We start from the raw sequence: 19,254 nt of genomic DNA on the forward strand, positions 1-19,254 counted from the left end.
TTGAAAATAAGGATTGTAAACTTTATGTGTTTTTAACTTTTTTGTTTTTTCTTTTTGATTTTTTAATGTATAAAGGTGGAAAAACTCAATAAATATCTTTAAAAAAACAAAAAACAAACTGCAGTTCCTAGGATTGCGGGGGGGGGGGGGGGAGAGAGAGAGCCATGTGCTTTCAATTGTATTGTTTCCATGCAGACAGAAGAGTTTCGCAGGGCTGCTGGCTTAGTAAAGCAAACACATACAGAGAAAGGCCTGCCTTGCCAAAACCTTGGCCCACTTAGTATTGTCCACACTGACTGGCAGCGGCTTTCCAGATTTTCAGGCACAAGTTTGCCTCTCCCATCACACCCCCCCCCCCGGAGATGCTGTTGAGGGGTTGAATCGGGGACCTTCTGCATGCCAAGCAGGGGCTCTGGCCCTTTTGTAGCTCAGTGGGGCACAGCCCATGGCCAGAGCTGACTGTAGAGGTTCTCCTTCTCTGCCTGGATATGCACTGCAAGCAGCTTGGGCCTTGGAAGATGGTGGGCTCTCCTTCCTTGGTGATTTTTAAGCAGAGGTTGAATGGCCCTCTGTCATGGATGCTGAGATTCCTGCATTGCAGGGGTTGGGCTAGATGACCCTTAGGTTCCCTCCCGACTGCAGTTCTGTGTCTCTGATTGCAGAGTCCACCCTGTTGATGTCTCTCCTCCTCTCTCTCCTCTTGCAGGGAGCTGCCTGGAGCTCTCCCTGCTGCTTCTGCTGGCTCTGGAGCTCCCCTCTTCGGGCGGCTGCCCCACGGACTGCGTCTGCTACCCGTCCCCCATGACCGTCAGCTGCCAGTCCCACAACTTCCTCGCCATCCCGGAGGGCATCCCTGAGGACAGCGAGAGGGTCTTCCTGCAGAACAACCAGATCTCCCTGCTGCTGCGCGGCCACTTCAGCCCCTCGCTGGTCACCCTCTGGCTCTACTCCAACAATGTCACCTTCGTGGACCCAAATGCCTTTCGCGGCTTCTCCCACCTGGAGGAGCTGGACCTGGGCGACAACCCCAACCTGCAGGAGCTGTCGGCCAAGACCTTCCAGGGCCTCAGCCGCCTGCACGCCCTGCACCTCTACAAGTGCGGCCTCAGCTCCCTGCCCAGCGGCATCTTCTCCGGCCTCCACAACCTGCAGTACCTCTACCTGCAGGACAACCGGCTGGGCTACCTCCACGATGACCTCTTCGTCGACCTCGTCAACCTCAGCCACCTCTTCCTGCACGGCAACCGGCTCTGGAGCCTCCACCAGAACACCTTCCGGGGGCTGGTCAACCTGGACCGGCTGCTCCTCCACCAGAACCAGCTGCAGAGCATCCACCGGGGAGCCTTCCACGACCTGCGGCGACTCACCTTGCTCTTCCTCTTCAACAACAGCCTCTCCGAGCTGCCGGGCGAGGCCCTGGCCCACCTGGAGGCCTTGGAGTACCTGCGCCTCAACAGCAACCCCTGGCACTGCGGCTGCCGGGCCCAGTCGCTCTGGGAGTGGCTGCGCCGCTTCCGGGGCTCCAGCTCCAGCGCCGTCTGCGAGTTCCCGGAGAAGCTGCGCGGCCTGGACTTGAAGGAGCTGACGGCGGACAGCTTCCGGGGCTGCGCGGCCTCCGAGTCGCTGCACCACCAGGTGAATGGGGTGCGCTTCCCGCCGTCAGCCGACAGGGCACCCCCCGGAGACCACCCGCCGCTCCACTCCTCCACGGAGAAGGGCAAAGGGCGGCCAGGGGAGCAGCGCCCAGGGCAGCAGCAGCGCCCCGGCTACCGGAAGCCCGGCAAGAACTGCACCAAGAGCCGTAACCGCACCACCAAGCCGGCCGGGCCCTGGAAGGAGAGCGAGGGGGCGGACTACGAGCACAAGTCCCCCGGCCTGGGCCTGCTGCCCAAGCCGAAGGGCAAGTGCCATCGGACATCTCTGCAGCCCCCCAGCGGGGTCCAGCAGGCAGCAGGGGGCGGGGTGCGCGGGGCCGGGGCCAGGGCTGCGGGGGCCCTGCAGGCTGCCCTGCTGGCCGGGGTGCTGGCCTTGGCGGTGATCGTCCGCTGACCGCGGAGGAGCCACGCTGAGCCACCACTGGTCTCTGGAGCCCCAGCGCTGTGACTCCTCCTCCTCCCCCTTTTTTCTGCCTGGGGGTTTGGCAGCAGCAAGGTAGGCCCCCTCCTGGGCCTTCTCCAAGGCCCCCCGCCCATGGCCGGCAAGGGGGGATTGTAGGCGCGGACCGTGCAGGGCGGGCGAGCGGGCAGGCAGGCACTTCCTTCGCGCCCGCAGGATGGAATTACAAGCAATATCCCACACGCTCGCCACCGATGGCCCCAACAGAGCACCCGCGGGAAGGAATTCCCCACCCCCGCCCCACCCTCCTCTCCTGAACCCAGGGCCCGGGAGCGAATCCTCCGTTAGCAACTACTGGACAACTGCTTTGCTCCCTGAGAAATCCTGCTGAATTGAGAGAAAGAGGGAGGCGCATATACCCCACCCTGCCAGGATTACAAAAATGGAGTCGCCGCAGCCCCTGTCAGGACCGCACCAACTAAGCCGATGTGATCCCTGCATTGCAATGGGTCGGACTAGATGACCCTTGGTATCCCTTCCAACTCTGCAGTTCTGTGATTCTGGGACAGAGGGCTAGCCTGGGCCATGGGGCACCCCACTCCACACTGCCTGCGAGGCCCCCTTTCCGCTCCCCTTCTGCTCCAGGCCAAAGCAGGCAGGGAGCTTCTTGCAGGACAGATATCCAAGTTGCTGGATGGCTCAGGATCCTTCCCCTCCTGGGCAGGGCTGGGCAGCCACCAACAAGACCAAAGGAAAGGCCAGCCAGCAGCCGAGAGGTGGGAACTCTGAACAAACTTTCCAAGCAAAGGTGCAATTCTCTTCCCCGCCATTTTCTTTTTTGTAATGTCTGTGTTCACATATAAAAATTTAAAAAACCCAATGCACAAGTTTTCCCTCGGCCTTCAAGCTCCCTGGAGATTCATGTCCCATGACAATGCTTATAAACTGAATTGAGGAGACTGCGCACAGGAGAGAAGGAACCAGGATCCATCCCACCCGACCTGTGGAACTGAGGGCTATGGCTGGGTCTGCAGGCAGGAGGGCTTTGGGTGGGCAGCTGGGAGAGACACCTCCCCGGAGTGGACAAGGCTTGGGGGGAGAGGGATGGGGGGGGAGTTGGGGTGAGGGCAAGGGGGGCCCACCAGGGACCAATATACGTAGAAACGTAGCACACCAGGAATTGTAGTTTTGTGGATCTGTATGCAATATGAAAGAGAGAGAGAGAGAGAGAGAGAGAGAGAGAGAGAGAGAGAGAGAGAGAGATGGGAGCCAGGAACATCCCCACTGCTTGCAAGTGAAATGGTCCAATTGCCAGGGAGGGAGGGGGTCTAGTTTTGGGTGGGTGTGTCCAGAATCAGTCAGTATAGCCCACACCCCAGGAGGTGGGGAGAGGGAGAGGAGGAGGAGGAGGAGGACTGCAGCATGTCCTCAACAGTGTTAGCCCCAGGTCCAAGGGTCTTGCTGGCATCCTTGGAGAGGACCCTCCTGGCAGCTCTTAGGGAAGGGGCCGGGATCTGGGGCCGGGAGGCAAGGCAGAGAACAAACACCCCGTTTGGGACCATTTGCCCATGGCTTTTTTAAAAGAGTAAAATGAAAACAGCCATTTTTTTAGGGGATAAGGCAGGGTCAGGGGATGGCCAAGCAGTGCTTGAGCGACAGAGAGGTCGGAGTGGGGGTGGGGTGGGGGTCCCGCCTCTTAACCCTTTTGGCTGCCACGCTCTCTCTTCCTCCCTCCCTCCCTGGCTCCTGTTCTTAGCAGCCAAGCAGGCAGGGCACCCAGGCCTTGTGGGGGAGGGTGCCCAGGGAGGGGGGTGGGAGCTGGTGGGAGTTGATTCGTGCCCCTTCCCCTTTCCAGCTGTGACCCCACTGTGCACGGGGCCCACAGGGGTCCCCCTCCCCGAGCCCCCGGCCAGGATTGTGGCCACGTTCTGTTGTTCTAAGTTGGGCCACTACCGGGGAGGCCCTGCCCTGGCTGTGCAGGGAGGGGGGAAATAAAGGAAACCGTCTGAAAACCAGCTGCTGTGGCCTCTTTCTCTCACTCTTTCCTTCCCCAGAAGTTGCGCATGCTCTCTAGCATGTACATCATGAGCTGTGTCAGGCAAGGATGCGCCGCATCACCAGCCCCGCCCCCCCCCCAGCAAGGAGGAGATGTTCCCACAAGGGCCAGGCTTCTCAGGAGAGGTGGCTGAGGCTCCTGGAAGAACCAGTCCAAGAACATAGGAAGGTGCCTCATGAGAATCAGACCATTGGTCCTGCTTGCTCACTGCTGTCAGTGGAAGAGAGCTTCTGCCCCCTGCAGGGTTTGATCCGTGGGTTAGTGGGCAGGGAGTGGGGGCAGGGGACACCAGGGCAGCGAGAGGGCACATGACGAAAATTCAAGCAGAAAGGCAGCCACATAGCCTTACGTGCAAGCTCATCAGCTCCCAAACAGCCACAGAAGACAATGCAATGGGGCGAGGGAGGTTTCCCGTTAAATTAAGCTGGGAGGCACCCAAAGGCCTCCCCCTCCCTGCAGAAGGACCCCCCCCCCCACTGACCCAGGGCTCCCATGTACGGAAAGATACATTTGGACACAGGAAGCTGCCTCAGGCACAGGCCGTTGATCCACTTAGGCCAGTGCTGCCTGCACTGACTGGCAACAGCTCTCTGGGGCTGTTTCAGGCAAGGAGTTTGCCAGCCCCACCTGGGAGGTCGAAGATGGGGCTGTCTCCATGCAACAGTCCCAACTCTGCTGCTGAGCCCAGGCCCAAGATGCCTTGGACGAGTGAAACCATTGGTCCAGCTAGCTCAGGACTGACTGGCAGCCGCTCCCCAATGTTTCAGAGAACAAGGCTCTCCCTAGAGATGCCGTTTGGGGATTGCGCCTGGGAACTTCTGTGTTCAACCGTGAGGCTTTCGCCTTCGACGATTTAGGACCGGAGAGAGAACGCGCCCATGTCAGGGGCTATGAGTGGTGTCAGTTAACCGGAGCCCCTATGTGCAAGGCCGATCTGCCAGGTATTGAGGACAAGGGGCAGGCAAGGGCCTCTGCCCGCTATTGAGAGCAGAATGAGATGGTGGGTTTCACAGCCCCCACTGGACCTTGGGGGGGGCGACATGCCACGGGTAGGCGGAGCCAGAAGGAAAGTGGGCAGTGCAGTAGATGCAAACTTCGCCCTCCACGCTGGCAAGCGAAAGGCAGGGTGAGGGTTTGGGGATCCTCTCCTCCCAGCCAGGCAATCGCTCGAGGAGGGTGTGCGGCAGGGCGAGTGAGGGGGTGTGGCCTGGGGAGAGTCACGAGGGCCAACTAAGAGAGTGCTGGAGGGCCACATGCGGCAGCCGTGCCTGAAATGCCCCCCTTTTGGACCAGGTGAGCCTTCGTGGACCTCAGATCCAGTTCTAACATTATCGTGGCCTAACTGGGAACTGGGGGGGGGGTGTTTGCCCTCTAACAGACTAAACCCCTTTGGGGTCAGCCCTGCTGAGGCCCTTCTTCTCCACCTGCAACCTCCAGCCCCCTCCCCAACATCATTGGCTCTTCCTTCTGTGGAGAATCACCTGTTGCCTCCGGTGTGAAGAAGGGAGAGTCTTGTGGCTCCATAAGAGGTTGAGAGGCAACAGCAAGAGAGAGAAGAGGATTCTCCTCTTCACACGAGGGTCCAAAACATCAAAGGTAAGGAGAGCCTGCTGGATCAGGCAGTGGCCCATTAGTCCAGCATCCCGTTCTCACAGGGGCCAACCAGATCCCCGTGGAAAACTAGCAAGCAGGATTCGAACCCAGGAGCCATTTCCCTCACTCTGGTTTCCAGCAACTAGCCTTCAGAAGCATCGCTGCCTCTTGTGGGAGGGAGTTCCATAGGTTAACTCCGCGCAGCTTGAGGAAGCCCTTCCTTTCAGGTGACCTGAATCTGAGGGCGAATACTGCGCTGCCCAGTCTCCATAGCTAAGGGAGGCGTCCGAAGAGACTGCCCTTCCGCATCTACCGGCCCGGCAACTCTTCCATGCTCCCCGCCCTCGGGTTTCAACCTGTTTACCTAAAAGCCTTTGATTCCCTGCCGATGCCGCCCCTCTCCCCACCCCAGACAATTTGCAAGAGGGTCTTCTGTGGGTGCGCCGAGGTGCGCCCCCGAGCCGCCCCTCCTGCCCTCTTTCCCGGAGTCTCGGAGGCTCCCCTCCACCTGACTTTCCGGCGAACATTCGGCAGCTTCACCTCTGCAGAAAGGGGAGTCGAAGTCGCTTTCTAGACCAGGCCCGGGGGGGGGGGACTGCTCGCGAAGCCGCCTTAGCTGCGGAGAGGAAGCCTCGCGCAGGCCGGGCCCCTCCCTAGGAAGCCCCCAAAGCAGCGCCCAGCCGGGAGGAGGCGCCGCCCGTCCCAAGCCCCCTGTGGACACGTCTTTCCCCAAAGGCTCTACAGCCGGCGAGGCGGGCTGCCCTGGAGGGGCCACGCGGAGGGCCGCGGATCGCGGCTGCGGGAGAGGATCGTGAGGAGGGGGCGCAGGCTGCCGGGTCCCTCCTGGGGGGAGAGAGGGAGAGGCGCGCCGGCCTCTCTTCCCGACGGGCACCGTGGTGGGAAGCGGCTCTGATGCAGAGCCAAGCCGAGCGAGGCTCTCCCGGCTGCGCCGACGCCCCAGCACATTTCTAACGCCCAAGAACCCTTAGGAAACCCCCTCCGTCCAAATCATGGCAGCAGAGACGGGGAGGCCCCGGGAGCCCCCCACATCTGCCCATCGATGCTCCTCGTTGACGGCTGTGCCTCGTGGGAACGGGGAGACGCGTGTTGCGTCTCCTCCTCACGACAACTCCGCGAGGTGGGCCCGTCTCAAGGCCATCCTTCAAGAGGGGCTTCCTCCCGGTGTGGCCGGCCCCGCTGGGCGACTGACGGGAGCCGGACGGCCTCCGTCTTGTTCTGGATAGTTCCGTCGGTTGGTACCTAGTGCTGAGAACCCAGAGGTCGCAGGTTCGTGCCCCGTAAAGGACAGCTGCATATTCCTGCCTTGCAGGTGGTTGGACTAGATGATCCTCAGGGTCCCTTTCAGCGCTACAGTTCTATGATCTCCGGTTTCGTAGAACATGCTTGGGACAGTGTGACGGTCGCTTTTTTCTTGGGGACTTGCGGGCTGCAGCTGCCCCAGCCAAAAAAGCATCTTATGGCACCCCTTACCCCACCCCGCCGCCCAGATATGATGCTGCCAAAGAGAGGGAGGCCGGACCCCCCACCCGCCCCACAAGGGCGCTTGGAGAGGGACCCGGAGGGGGAGGCTGGTCAGGCAAGCGCCCCCGCGCGTCCCAAGAGCGCTCCTTGGCCCGCAAACGCCCCCTTGGGAGAACAGTGCGCGCCGCGATTCGGTACAGGCGCGCGCTGCCGCCAAGGCGGGGAGTGAGCGAGTGACCTACTTTCCCGGCTGCTGGGCAGGGCAGGATTCATTCCGGCGGCCGAGAGAGAGAAGGAGCAGCCGCAGCAGCCGGCAAGGAGCCCCCTCGGGCGGAGCACCGGCCTTTGCCCTCGAAGGTTACCTGGCGCCGGACTAGCCAAGGCGCTTCCTTCGGACACCCGCCCCCCTCACTTTACACAGAGCTAGGCGGGTCTTTCCTGATGACCCCCCCCCTCCATTCAGCCTCTCCTCCACATTCCTCCGCAGGCAGCACTACGTGTCCGACGGCACACAGCGCGCGCGCGCGGACACACCCGCCGCCGGCCCGCGGAGGAGCTTCTGCTCGCCCCCTGGCGGGCGGGGCAGGGACCCGGCGGGGGGGGGCGCTCCCGAGGCGCCGTCCCCCGGAGACGCGCCGGCTCTGTCCCCGGCAGGTGCCTCGCGCGGCGCTCCTTGGCAACCCGCCCGAGCCCCGAGGGAGGCCGAGCGCTGCCAGCCGGCAGAGCAACAGCCCTCGCCCGCCAGGTGGAGAAGCGGCCTGGCCAGGATCGGCCCCCTCCGCGCTCCTTCTGACATTTAGCCGACAGAACGGGGGATGGGCGGAGCCTCTTGCCGGGAGCGGCAGTAATGAAGCATTTTTTTAAAGGGGGGGGGGGTAAGTCCCGCTGCGCAACTAGGCAGGTCTATCAAGGCAAACTAGCCCCCCCCCGCAAGAAATAAGAAACTGCGCAAAGACCAAGAGGGCCGTGGAGATTCGGCCGCCATCAGGGCAGTTTCAAAAGTCAATACAGCAACTCTGGGGGGCTGCAGCCCCGCAGGCGCGCGCGCACACCCTGCCCCATGGATGAATATAAATAGCCGGGCGTTGCCGCTTCTTCCCCCGACCCTGCAGGTAGCCGGCCCGAGGGTGCTTGAGCCGAGCTGGGCGGTCAGCTGTAGCTGCTGCTGGAGAGCTCTGCGCCTCAAGCAGACGCACGTGGCCAAGGCTGGGCGCGCCAGGCGAGTCGACGAAGGGCGCGCCGCTCCCTTACTCTCCAATACCCGTGTACTTGGAAGGCTAAGCGCGCGCCTTCACAGCGCGCAACGCCCTCCCCAAATAATATTGGGAACTGTAGTTCGTCTCGGGTGCTGCTGGGAACCGTAGCCTTGCAGCCGGAAGGGTCAAGAGCGCCCAAGGCCGGCCGTCTCCCAGGCAGGTGGCCCCCGCAAGGCCGAAAGGCTTAGCGGGGCGAGAGGAGGAGACCCACCACCCCTTCGCCCCTCCACGCCAGGCCGGCTGCGCTCCTCTCAGCGTCGCGGAGTCACTCGCCCTTGATGTCCGTATAAATAACTCAAGTCCCCGGGAACAAGGTCGCCGCGACCGGCGCCGGAGCGACGGGAAGGCGGCTGCGAGGCTCGCCTTTGCCCAGCCTGGCCCTTCGAGGCGCGGCCAGGAGGAGCAGGAGACCCCGCGGTAGCCCCGTGCCGGGAAGACCGCTTTGCGCATCCGGCGAGGCAGGGGTTGCGCGGCGTCTCCAGTTGTGGCCCCGGGTGGGCTCTGAAACTAAGGCGCCTGGCTCAAAAAGGGGGGATGCAGCGCAATGAAAGGGCGGGGTGCGCTTTCCTTCAGCACGCGCAGGCTTAAACTCCGCCGTCGACCCCCATTAAAGCTGAGCCCATCTTCCTGCAAAGAAAGCGCGCTTTGCGCTAGGAGATTCTCGGGCCTGTATAAGCCGCGCGTCGCCCTGCTGGCCTCCCAGGTGAGAAATGCTCGTCCAGCAAGGCCGAGAGGCCCGCAGGTGCTCCCGTCCGGCCCGGCCCACATCCTTGGAGCTTGCAAGCGGGACAGGGACTGCTCCGCGCTCAAGGAAGCCTGGAATAAGTCTTACATTCTCTCTTGTCTCCGCCCGTTCTTTTCTCGCCCTGGACCCCCGTCCCCCCACCGGGAGAAGAATGCTCCCTCTCTCGCCCTCCTTCTCGCCACTAGTAATGACCAGGCTGGTCGTTTTATTCTTGATTTATTGCATTGATGACCGCCCCCAGTTTTCCTCCAGGGCGCTAAGGGTTAAGTAGATAGTTCTACCCTCCTCGCCATTTAATCCGCACAACAACCCTGCGATGTAGACTTAGGCTGAGAAAGACGGTGATTGGCCCAGGGTGATTGGCCGAGAGCGGGATTCGAACACAGGTCGTAGCCCGACATTCTCGCCGCTGGGCCACGGCACTGGCTCTCCAGGGGACTCCCGGGGGACACGGACAGGGCTAGCCCGCTGGCGCTGCGGCTCCTTATTGCGCAAACCCTTTCGCCCGCTAATGGGAAAATCTCTCTCCTGCAAAAGCCTTTTTTCCTCCGCCAAAACATCCCAGCCTATTTGCTTACATGTTGCGTTCTGCGATATATATATTTTGCGGCATCCCAATTAAAATGACAAACAGCCTCCGAGGGGCGGGGGGAGAAGGGGGGCAAAAACTCCAAACGAGGCCGTGAGATTAAATGCATTGTGATCCGTGACGTAACGACGGGAAGATTTAGATTTTTGTTCTTAAATTTCAAAAAGCCCTTTTGTCCTTCGGGCTGCGCCCCTCCGGCGTCGCCCCGCATTAAGGGGCTGCGGCGCGAGGGGCGATGCGTGGAGGAGACAGCGGACTTCAGAAGAAATAAAATCCCCATTAAACTTTTGTTGCGCGATTACATCAAAAGCAGCTCGTTCGTTTTAATCGGAGCGGAGGCAAGAGCTGTTCTCGACTCGGGGTCCTCGTGCCTCCGGGGCTCCCTCTGTGCGCCTAAGCAGAGAGAGTTTGCATAATGAGCCATTTCCATGCGATCAGGATCGCGCTGCGAGATAAGGCTCCCACTCAGTGGTCTTTCTTTCTCTATATATAAAATAAGAGAGGGAGGGAGGGGCGCATCTTTGGGGAGTGGTTTCTTGTCCTCGCAACGCCACCTGCTGGACACCGGGGAGAAGACCAAGCTGGGGGGCGGCCGAGAGGATCACAAAAAAGCAAGGAGAGACTCCTAGACTCTTGGAGTTGGAAGGGACCCCCAAGGGACATCCAGCTCAACCCGCTGCAAAGCGACTTAAGAGTCCCTGACAGGTGGCTGCCCAACCTCTGTCTGGAAACGGATGCAGCTGGAAGGTACACAGGTGTCTTCCAGCATTCAAAGCAATTTTTAAAAAAGTTTCCCCCTCCCTTAAAAGGTTAGAAGTTAGACATAAGTTAATATCAGCCTGTGGGCTGGGTGTTTAGAAGTGTGTGTTCTCTCCCTGTTAATTTAAAAAAGGAACATATTCCTTCAACCATGGCTGAAAGCAGACTTCTGGTACTGAAGGCAGGGAGACCGGGCCTAGTCCATGCTTGTTTTATTTGGGGCAAGGACGATAAGTCACCCCCCACCACCATGACAGTTTTACACAATACACAAAAGACGAAGAAAAGCAACAACCTTAAAAGATTATAGAACTGCGTATTTTACAAGACTGTCAGTGGCTCCTGGCCAGGATGGCTCTGCTCTGCCTCGCCAGCTGGAGGCAGCAATGCTCCTGGAGATCCCTAGGAGGGGAGAGGGCTCTTGTGCCCGGATCCTGCTTCCCTTTGGGGCATCTGGCTGGCCACTGTGAGGACAGGAGGCTAGGTGGGCCATTGACTTGATTCAGCAGGCTTTCTTACATTCTTACTGCCACCTTCTATGCTGGACCACCTTTGCAAGAGGCATCCAGTCCCCGCTGCCCCTTTCCAGCAATGTATTGCTGACGCCTGCTCCCCAGTAGCCCAGGGAGGCCGTGTTGACGCAAGAGAAGGGGTGAGTAAAGGGGTGTGTGCATGGTCCCCTGCTTTCAACAGGATGATGGTGGCATCCTTGCCCCAAGGACTAACATTTCCAGCTACCTTTGCCGGATAACACAATGACCTTTTCCCCCTGGAGATGACACTTTATAAAACTCCTTCAGGAAACCAGCCAGCAAAGACTGTTCCCAAAAAACTCCGCAATTAAACAGCGAGGCGCTTTGTGACAGCTGCTTGCGATTCTCCACGCTCTGAGCCGAACATGTGAACACGCGTAAATCCAGAGAAGGCCCAGCTTCAAAAGCAGGCAAGAGACCAGACCTGGAAATCCAGCCAATTTAGTTTTAGAAGCGATTAAGTCCAGCTGCAGACGGAGAACGGCTGGGAGTGGTCATGATTCGGAGAAAGTCCTGTATCTGTTGTGCAGGACAGAAATAGGACTTCTGCATGTAGACCAAAAAATGGGGGGTCTTTTGGATTTGAAGAAGAAGAATTTGGATTTGATATCCCGCCTTTCACTCCCCTTCAGGAGTCTCAAAGCGGCTAACATTCTCCTTTCCCTTCCTCCCCCACAACAAACACTCTGTGAGGTGAGTGGGGCTGAGAGACTTCAGAGAAGTGTGACTGGCCCAAGGTCACCCAGCAGCTGCATGTGGAGGAGCGGAGACGCGAACCCGGTTCCCCAGATTATGAGACTACCGCTCTTAACCACTACACCACACTGGCACCACACTTTTAATAAATGCAGAGTAGTGGTGCTGTGGGTTAAACCACAGAGCCTAGAACTTGCCAATCAGAAGGTTGGCGGTTGGAATCCCCACGACGGGGTGAGCTCCCATTGCTTGGTCCCTGCTCCTGCCAACCTAGCAGTTTGAAAGCACGTCAAAGTGCAAGTCGATCAGTAGGTCTGGTGGGAAGGTAAACGGCGTTTCCATGCGCTGCTCTGGTGTGCCAGAAGCAGCTTAGTCATGCTGGCCACATGACCCGGAAGCTGGACGCCGGCTCCCTCGGCCTTTAGAGCGAGATGAGCACCACAACCCCAGAGTCGGTCACGACTGGACCTAATGGTCAGGGGTCCCTTTACCTTTTTTAATATATTTATCCTGAAGAGTCTTCAGAACCCTTCAATGAAGAACTTTTTCCTGAGACACTGACAAGATCAAGGCATTAGGCGCAAATCCCTTGGAGACGCAAGGAAGGGCCTTTTCTACAAACACCACACAGTTAAACTATGGAGTCCCTCCTGAGACAAAGAAACTGGGTGGCTTTAAAAGGAGGGTGAGGGTATCTATGGCTACCAGCCAGGATGGCTCTGCTCTGCCTTTGTGGTCAGAGGCAGCCACGAGAGATGCTCTTGTGCTCAGATCCTGCTGGCTGGTTCCCCATTTGGACACCTGGTTGGCCACGGTGAGAGGAGGAGGAGGAGGAGGCTGGGCTAGACGGCCTCATCCAGCAGGGCTCACTCTGGTGTTCTTATGGCTATGTTCAGGTTACGAGAGACTCCAGTTAAACATCCGGGAGAACTTTCTGACAGTAAGAGCTGTTTGGAAGTGGAGCGGTCTCCCTCCGAAGGTGGTGGGCTCTCCTTCCTGGGAGGTTTTCAAGCAGAGGTTGGGTGGCCCTCTGTCGGGGATGCTTTAGCTGAGATTCCTGCATTGCTGGCACAAAAATGGAAACAAGAAGAATGACTGACGAAAGAAGAATGGAGGGTGAAACTGATGGACTATGCAGAGCTAGATAAACTAACAGGAAGGATTCGAAAGCTGCGGGACACAGAGACTGGAATAAATATACAAACTATTTGAAAAGTAATTGTAATGGACAGATCACGCTAGTAGGATGGCAATAAGTTTTGTAAGGAAGATTATTTGAAATATTGCAAAAAAGACTATGAAGAAAATTATTAGCTAATGACAATTAAGAGTAACAGAAAAATTAGGAAATGCAGAACAAGTGATAAAAATGGAAAATCACTGAGGAGTTGACAGAAGTAAAAATATTGTATAAGATAAGAAATTATGTTATATGAATGTTGGAAATGATATGTTAAAAAAAGAATAAAAATATTTTTTTAAAAGAAAGAGATTCCTGCATTGCAGGGGGTTGAACTAGAGCACCTTCAAGGTCCCTTCCAATGCTACAATTCTATGATTCTATGTGCTACCCCCACTGTCGGAGGCAGCAAGGGCCCCTGGACACAAGCGCAGGAGAGGCTGCTTGAGGGCTTCCCACAGGCCTCTGGCCATAGCTGTCAAGTGTCCCTTATTTGAAGGGACAGTCCCTTATTCCATCACCATGTCCCACTGCTGTCCCTTATTGATGGATGTCCCTTAAATGATGTCCCTTAAATTTCAAAGGAAGCAGCTCCTCTCCCTCCCGGCCAGGGAGGAGGGAGGCTCCAACTGTGTTGCTTGGCTGTGTTGCTCACCCAATAAGAAGTCTAAGAACGACTGGGGGGTGGAGCTTGCATGCCTTGTGTGTGGCTAGTTAATGCAAGCTGAGGGGGTTTTTGAATGTTGGACGCCATTTTGTTGCACGTGCTGCTGCAAACTTTGCAGTGCAAAGCCAGGCCGGGGAGCCATCTTAAGTTGAGGCTGCATAGGCCTTGTGGTGCATGTGATTCAGATTCTATTCAGTTGAACCTCTGGTTACAAAGTTGGTTGGACAGTGTTCTCGCAGCTACCAGCATGAGTTTGACCAGACTGCAGAAGGACAGGAAGACCGGAGTGCCTGGAACAGGTGAGGCTGCAGGTCCCTTATTTTGGCTGCTGGTCCCTTATTTTCAAGGCTGCTGGTCCCTTATTTTCAAATCTGTAAGTTGACAGCTATGCCTCTGGCTGGCTTCTGTGAGAGCCGGACAAGATGGGCCTTTCGTCTGATCCAGCAGCCAGGCTCTTTTTACGTTCTTACTGCAGGTGAGTAGCAGAGCACACAGTTTGCCTGCAGAAAGTCCCAGGCTCAATCCCCGGTCTGTCCAGGCAGGGGAATCCCAACAGCCGCAGCCGCCAGCAGGCCAAGAGTCAGCAATGATGCGAGTTCGAGTCTGACGGCAGCTGGAGGGGCACAAGCTCTTCCCCTTCTGCGTCTCTGTGTGCCTTCCTCTGCCCAGGCCAAGGCTCAAAAGCAACAGGACGGATGAAAGTACATCTTCACACAGTGGAGGAACTGTGGAACTCCATTCCGCAGGAGGCAGTGAGGGCCACCAACCTGGATGGCTTTAAAAGAGAATTGGACAGATTCACAGAGGAGGCTGCCAGTGGCTCCTAGCCACAATGGCTCTGATGCTGGAAGCCCCAGAAGGGGAGAGGGCTCTGGGGCTCAGGTCCTGTTTGTGGGCTTCCCATTGGGGTATCTGGGTGGCCACTGTGAAAATAGGATGCTGGGTGGATCCAGCAGGCCCTTCTCATGTTCAGCGCATGCCCACGGCATGGCGAAGGGAATTAGCAGGGCAGCCAGTCTCCAGGCTCTGATCTCCCAGCCAAAATTATCTGCACTCTCCAGGCCAGACTGAAGCACGAAGCGCTTGGCAGAAAGGGGAGCGTCCCCCAAGCCCACTCTCACGCAAAGCTGCACAAAAGCTGTTTATAGAGTCCTTGGTTGATCGTGAGATATTTAAAATATGCACATGGTAATTCAGAACTAATTACCCTGAGCACATTTGGAACATTTATGCCCTCATTGCTGGAACCTGCCTATTGGCTGCACCTTCCTGCTTGCTCTCGAGTGTGTCTATAAACTGCTCCGGTGCATTTAGCTTCCAGGCTGGATCTGACAAGCGCAGCCTCCCCAGAAGAGCTGCTGGGCTGCTGGGAAGACGCTGGTCCTTGCTCTCTCCTCTCCCCCCACCCTCCCAATCCACTTTCCGAGGAGTCAAGGCAGCGCACATTTCAATCAGGTTCTCTGCAGAGCAGCCGTCACACACACACACACACACACACACACACACACACCACTTCAAGATGCAGGGCTTTTGCATTGCCTCTTGAGCTGTTCAACTGGCACACTTTTCATGGCAGAAGTTATAACCCAAAACGGCGCTAAGAGAACACAAACGGTGTGTGAGAGTGACTAGCTGGTTGAGAGCAATTGGGAAGGGAGGGGGAAGGAATCTCAAAAAGTGGCAAGATGCTTTATACACCTGTCTGGGGAAGTTTGCGGGCACAACCTCAGATGCTGCACTGCAAAGCCAAATCCTGGATCCAAGGTTGTTTACCGTGGATTCCACGTGGCTGTTCCAGCAGTCCAGTGGCAAGGGAGGTTCATCAGATCTTTTGTGCGTTTACACACTTCCTTCACTCAGCATCCAGAATTTCAGCATCTTCACCAGAACCCAGTTCCTTGACCTGGGCCTAGAGAGACCAGGGTTCAGACGCCTGCTCAGATAGGACGTTCATCTTGAGCCAGGCTCTCTCTCTCTCTCTCTCTCTCTGCCTAGCCAGCCTGACAGGGCTTCTTGGGAAGACCCAAGTGGGACAGATGTCACACAGAGTCACTGAGCTTCCTGTCCCTCTCCCACAATACCAGAACCACCGTAGGTCATCGAAAGAAGCTGAATGGAGGGAGATTTAGGACAGACCAAAGGAATTCTTCACACGGTTGATAGATAAACAAGGAAAGTGGCTGCCACAAGATGTAGTGATGGCCAAGAGCTTGAATGGTTTGAAAGGGGATTAGGCAAACTTGTGGAGGAGGTTGTCAGCCCCGTGGCTCACTCTTGAAACTTCTTCAAATTATTGTTAAGAAAGCAACTAATGAGACATTTTGAAAAGCGTTAAGTGGATGGAGGCGAAGCAGGTGAGTGTAGATTACTCTCTTTCTGAGATGTGTGACCACAGCAGCCTCCTTGTTCCATTTCCCACCCTTCTATATAAATAGGACACCTTCTGCCAACGCCTAAGGAGTGCTCTCCCATCTCCTCGCTGATGAGGCTTCATCCCTGCGAAATGAAACAGCCGAAGAGAGCAGCAAACTGGCATTACCTCTCCCAATTATAATTGCGAACTTCCCCAACTGATCCGAACGGATTAATCTTAGCTACGAGGATCCGGAATGCAACAGCCGGAGATTTCTCCTTTATGAGTCAATGGGAGGATCAATTAGCATCCGAGTTATAAATACACTCCAAGGCAGTGATGGGAGTCAGCTCAGCCTCCCATTAACTCTGGAGCCGAAGATGGGGGGCTGCAGCATTTAAAGCTGAGCAGCAGACCTGCAGCATCCTCCCCCCGCTTCTGGTTAGATATTGGAGAGCAAAGAAGACATTTGTCATCTCCCTCCCACGGAAGCTGTCCTGCGAGAGCCATATGGCGGGAGAGGAAGGAGATGGTCGCTGCCCAAGCCGGGAGCCCACGAGGACCCTTGCGATGAACCAACGCCCCTGCACACTCGGCCCATCTGCACTTCTCTTTCTGGGGGGAGGAGAAGGAAGCACCAAGACCTCTCCTCCCTGCCCTGAAAAAAACCACAGACCCACAAAGCTGCTAATTCCAACGCCGGAAGGGCTTTGGGGGTAATGAAGGCACTAAATTAAGGCTTCGGCGAGCCAGACATAGCACAGGGCCTAACTGGTAGCAAGAGGCCTCTTAGGCGGAGAGAATCTTTCTCCAAGCCCCGGCTTATGAGCTGGAGTTTGGCAGGGAGCTGGGCAAGAAGGATGGGGAGAGAGGGGAAAAGCCAATTTCACCTGGTAATCAGTGCCGCTATCGCTATTCCATCCGGACCAGGCCTGCAGGCACCATGGACTGAGTTTTCCTCTCTCCATTAAGAGAGAGGAGCTAATGGCTTTCCCTGGGAAGAGATGGGCAAGGTGGGCAGGGCAGAGCGCAGGTGGGGGAGCTGCTGCTTTGTCTTCCTCCAGGAAGGGGGGAGCAGCACCAAGCCCTGGGCAACTCAGCCAAGGCCAACAGACCTCTGTTCAGGAGATGGCTTCTGTCCGCCGGGGTTGGTGGGTAGAACATATCAGACGACACAGCGATTCTTCAAACAGCTCTTCTTTATTCTGTTGTGTTTTTTTTATAGATATTTATTAAAGTTTCAAAAAAGGTTACAGAGAAAAAGTTACAAAATGGAAAAAGGAAAAAAAAGAAAAAATACAAAAATACAAAGAAATACAAAGTACAGAAAAATAAATAAAGAGCAGTTAAAAACAAAGCAATCTTTTCATGTCATATTTTTCATTTGCTTGTTTCCCTGACCTCCTCACACCTCCTTTTTTGTATTCCAGTTCGATTAGTTAGTTCAGCAAACCCTTTCCCTCCTTGTTTTTATCTTGACCCTTTACCTTAATGTGTTATAACTTTACATTTTCACCTAATAACAATCCCTTTTTACATACTCCTTTATAACATTGCTGCCAAAACCAGTTAACTTCACTCCGACATCAATCTAACATTCCTTAATTTTGCAGTATTTGTCTAAGTAGTCTTTAAATTTCTTCCAATCTTCTTCCACCAACTCTTCTCCCTGGTCTCGGATTCTGCCGGTCATTTCCGCCAATTCCATATAGTCCATAACCTTCATCTGCCATTCTTCCAGGGTGGGTAAATCTTGTGTCTTCCAATACTTCGTGATGAGTATTCTTACTGCTGTTGTTGCATACATAAAAAAAGTTCTATCCTTCTTTAACACCAATTGGCCAACTATGCCCAGGAGAAAGGCCTCTGGTTTCTTCAGGAAGGTATATTTAAATACCTTTTTCATTTCATTATATATCATCTCCCAGAAAGCCTTAATCTTTGGGCACGTCCACCAGAGGTGAAAGAATGTACCTTCCTTTTCTTTACATTTCCAACATTTGTTATCGGGCAAATGGTATATTTTTGCAAGCTTGACTGGTGTGATGTACCACCTGCATATCATTTTCATAATATTCTCTCTTAAGGCATTACATGCCATAAATTTCATACCTGTGGTCCACAACTGTTCCCAGTCAGCCAACATAATTTTATGTCCGACATCTTGTGCCCATTTTATCATAGCAGATTTCACCGTTTCATCCTGAGTATTCCATTTCAACAGCAAGTTATACATTCTTGATAGTATCTTAGTTTTGGGATCTAACAGTTATGTTTCCAATTTTGATTTTTCCACCTGGAAGCCAATTTTCTTGTCTAGGTTGTAGGCCTCCCTTATTTGATAATAATGAAGCCAATCTCGCACTTTATCTTTTAGTTTCTCAAAACTCTGCAATTTCAATTTATCTCCTTCTTGTTCCAAAATCTCCCAATATTTCAGCCATTTGGCCTCCATATTGAGCTTTTTCTGAGCCTTCGAGCTCTTCTTTATTCTGAGGCCGGAACAGAACTGAACTGAAGGGCTCAGTCAGCCTGCTTATATAGAGCTCCAGTACCTTGTTACTGTAACAACTTTCTAAAACTATCCAATCACTGAATGTCACTTTTGATCCTTCATTTGCATAACTATCTACAGTATCCCCCTGCTGGCCCAGGGTGAGAACTTCAGTACATAACAGGTAGCAAGGCGGGCAGCCCAGACTGTAGGCAGTCAGAGAGAATGATAGGCAGAGCCAAGTGAGTCTCATTTCCTCCTCCCTTGTGTTGCACAAGGAGCAACACTGAGACTAAGGAAGAGGAGGAAGCTGGCAGCCCCAGAGACTGGCAGGCAACAAGGAGAGCAGGTGGAGGTTGGCAGGCGGAAGTTGGTAGGGCAGTGCCTTCCCGTCACCCTAATGTACCAGCCTCCACTGACTTTAACTCCAAATGTTTTTAGGCTAAAAGTCCCATTTACAAATTCATAGAGGAGAGGGTTATGAGATTGTTCTCTGAAGCCCTTCTTCATGCGACTCCTCCACAAGATGTCTGGAGAGTGGCAACACGAGAACGGGGCCTTGTTTGCAGTGGCTCCCCATTTAGGGAATGCTCTCCCCAGGGAGGTTCAGCTGGCACCTTCATTATACACCTTTAGGCTCCAGGAGAAAACATTCCTCTCCAACCAGGCCTTTGGCTGATTAACATCCAATACCCTTTTAAATGTGTTGTGGGTAGCTATTGGTTTGTTTTTGTTCTTGCTTTTATTATGTGCTTTTTTTATCTTGTGTTTTTGTGTTGTGGGATCAACAGCTGAA

The 19,254-nt window shown here is 55.3% G+C and overlaps 1 protein-coding gene across 2 annotated transcripts in view; it reads left to right on the plus strand.

Moving 5' to 3' along the window:
- RTN4RL1 (reticulon 4 receptor like 1) overlaps positions 1-2,933 on the plus strand; it is a 60,660-nt gene extending 57,727 nt beyond the window's left edge. For both annotated transcript variants that reach the window (XM_053366728.1, XM_053366727.1), the window contains exon 2: positions 707-2,933. In XM_053366728.1, coding sequence (XP_053222703.1) covers positions 707-2,049 — 1,343 coding nt within the window. In that variant the 3' untranslated portion in view covers positions 2,050-2,933. The remainder of the gene's footprint in view (positions 1-706) is intronic.
- Positions 2,934-19,254: the final 16,321 nt, after the last annotated feature.

This window comes from Podarcis raffonei, chromosome 15 (genome assembly GCF_027172205.1).
Source record: "Podarcis raffonei isolate rPodRaf1 chromosome 15, rPodRaf1.pri, whole genome shotgun sequence".
Taxonomy (NCBI): Eukaryota; Metazoa; Chordata; class Lepidosauria; order Squamata; family Lacertidae; genus Podarcis; species Podarcis raffonei.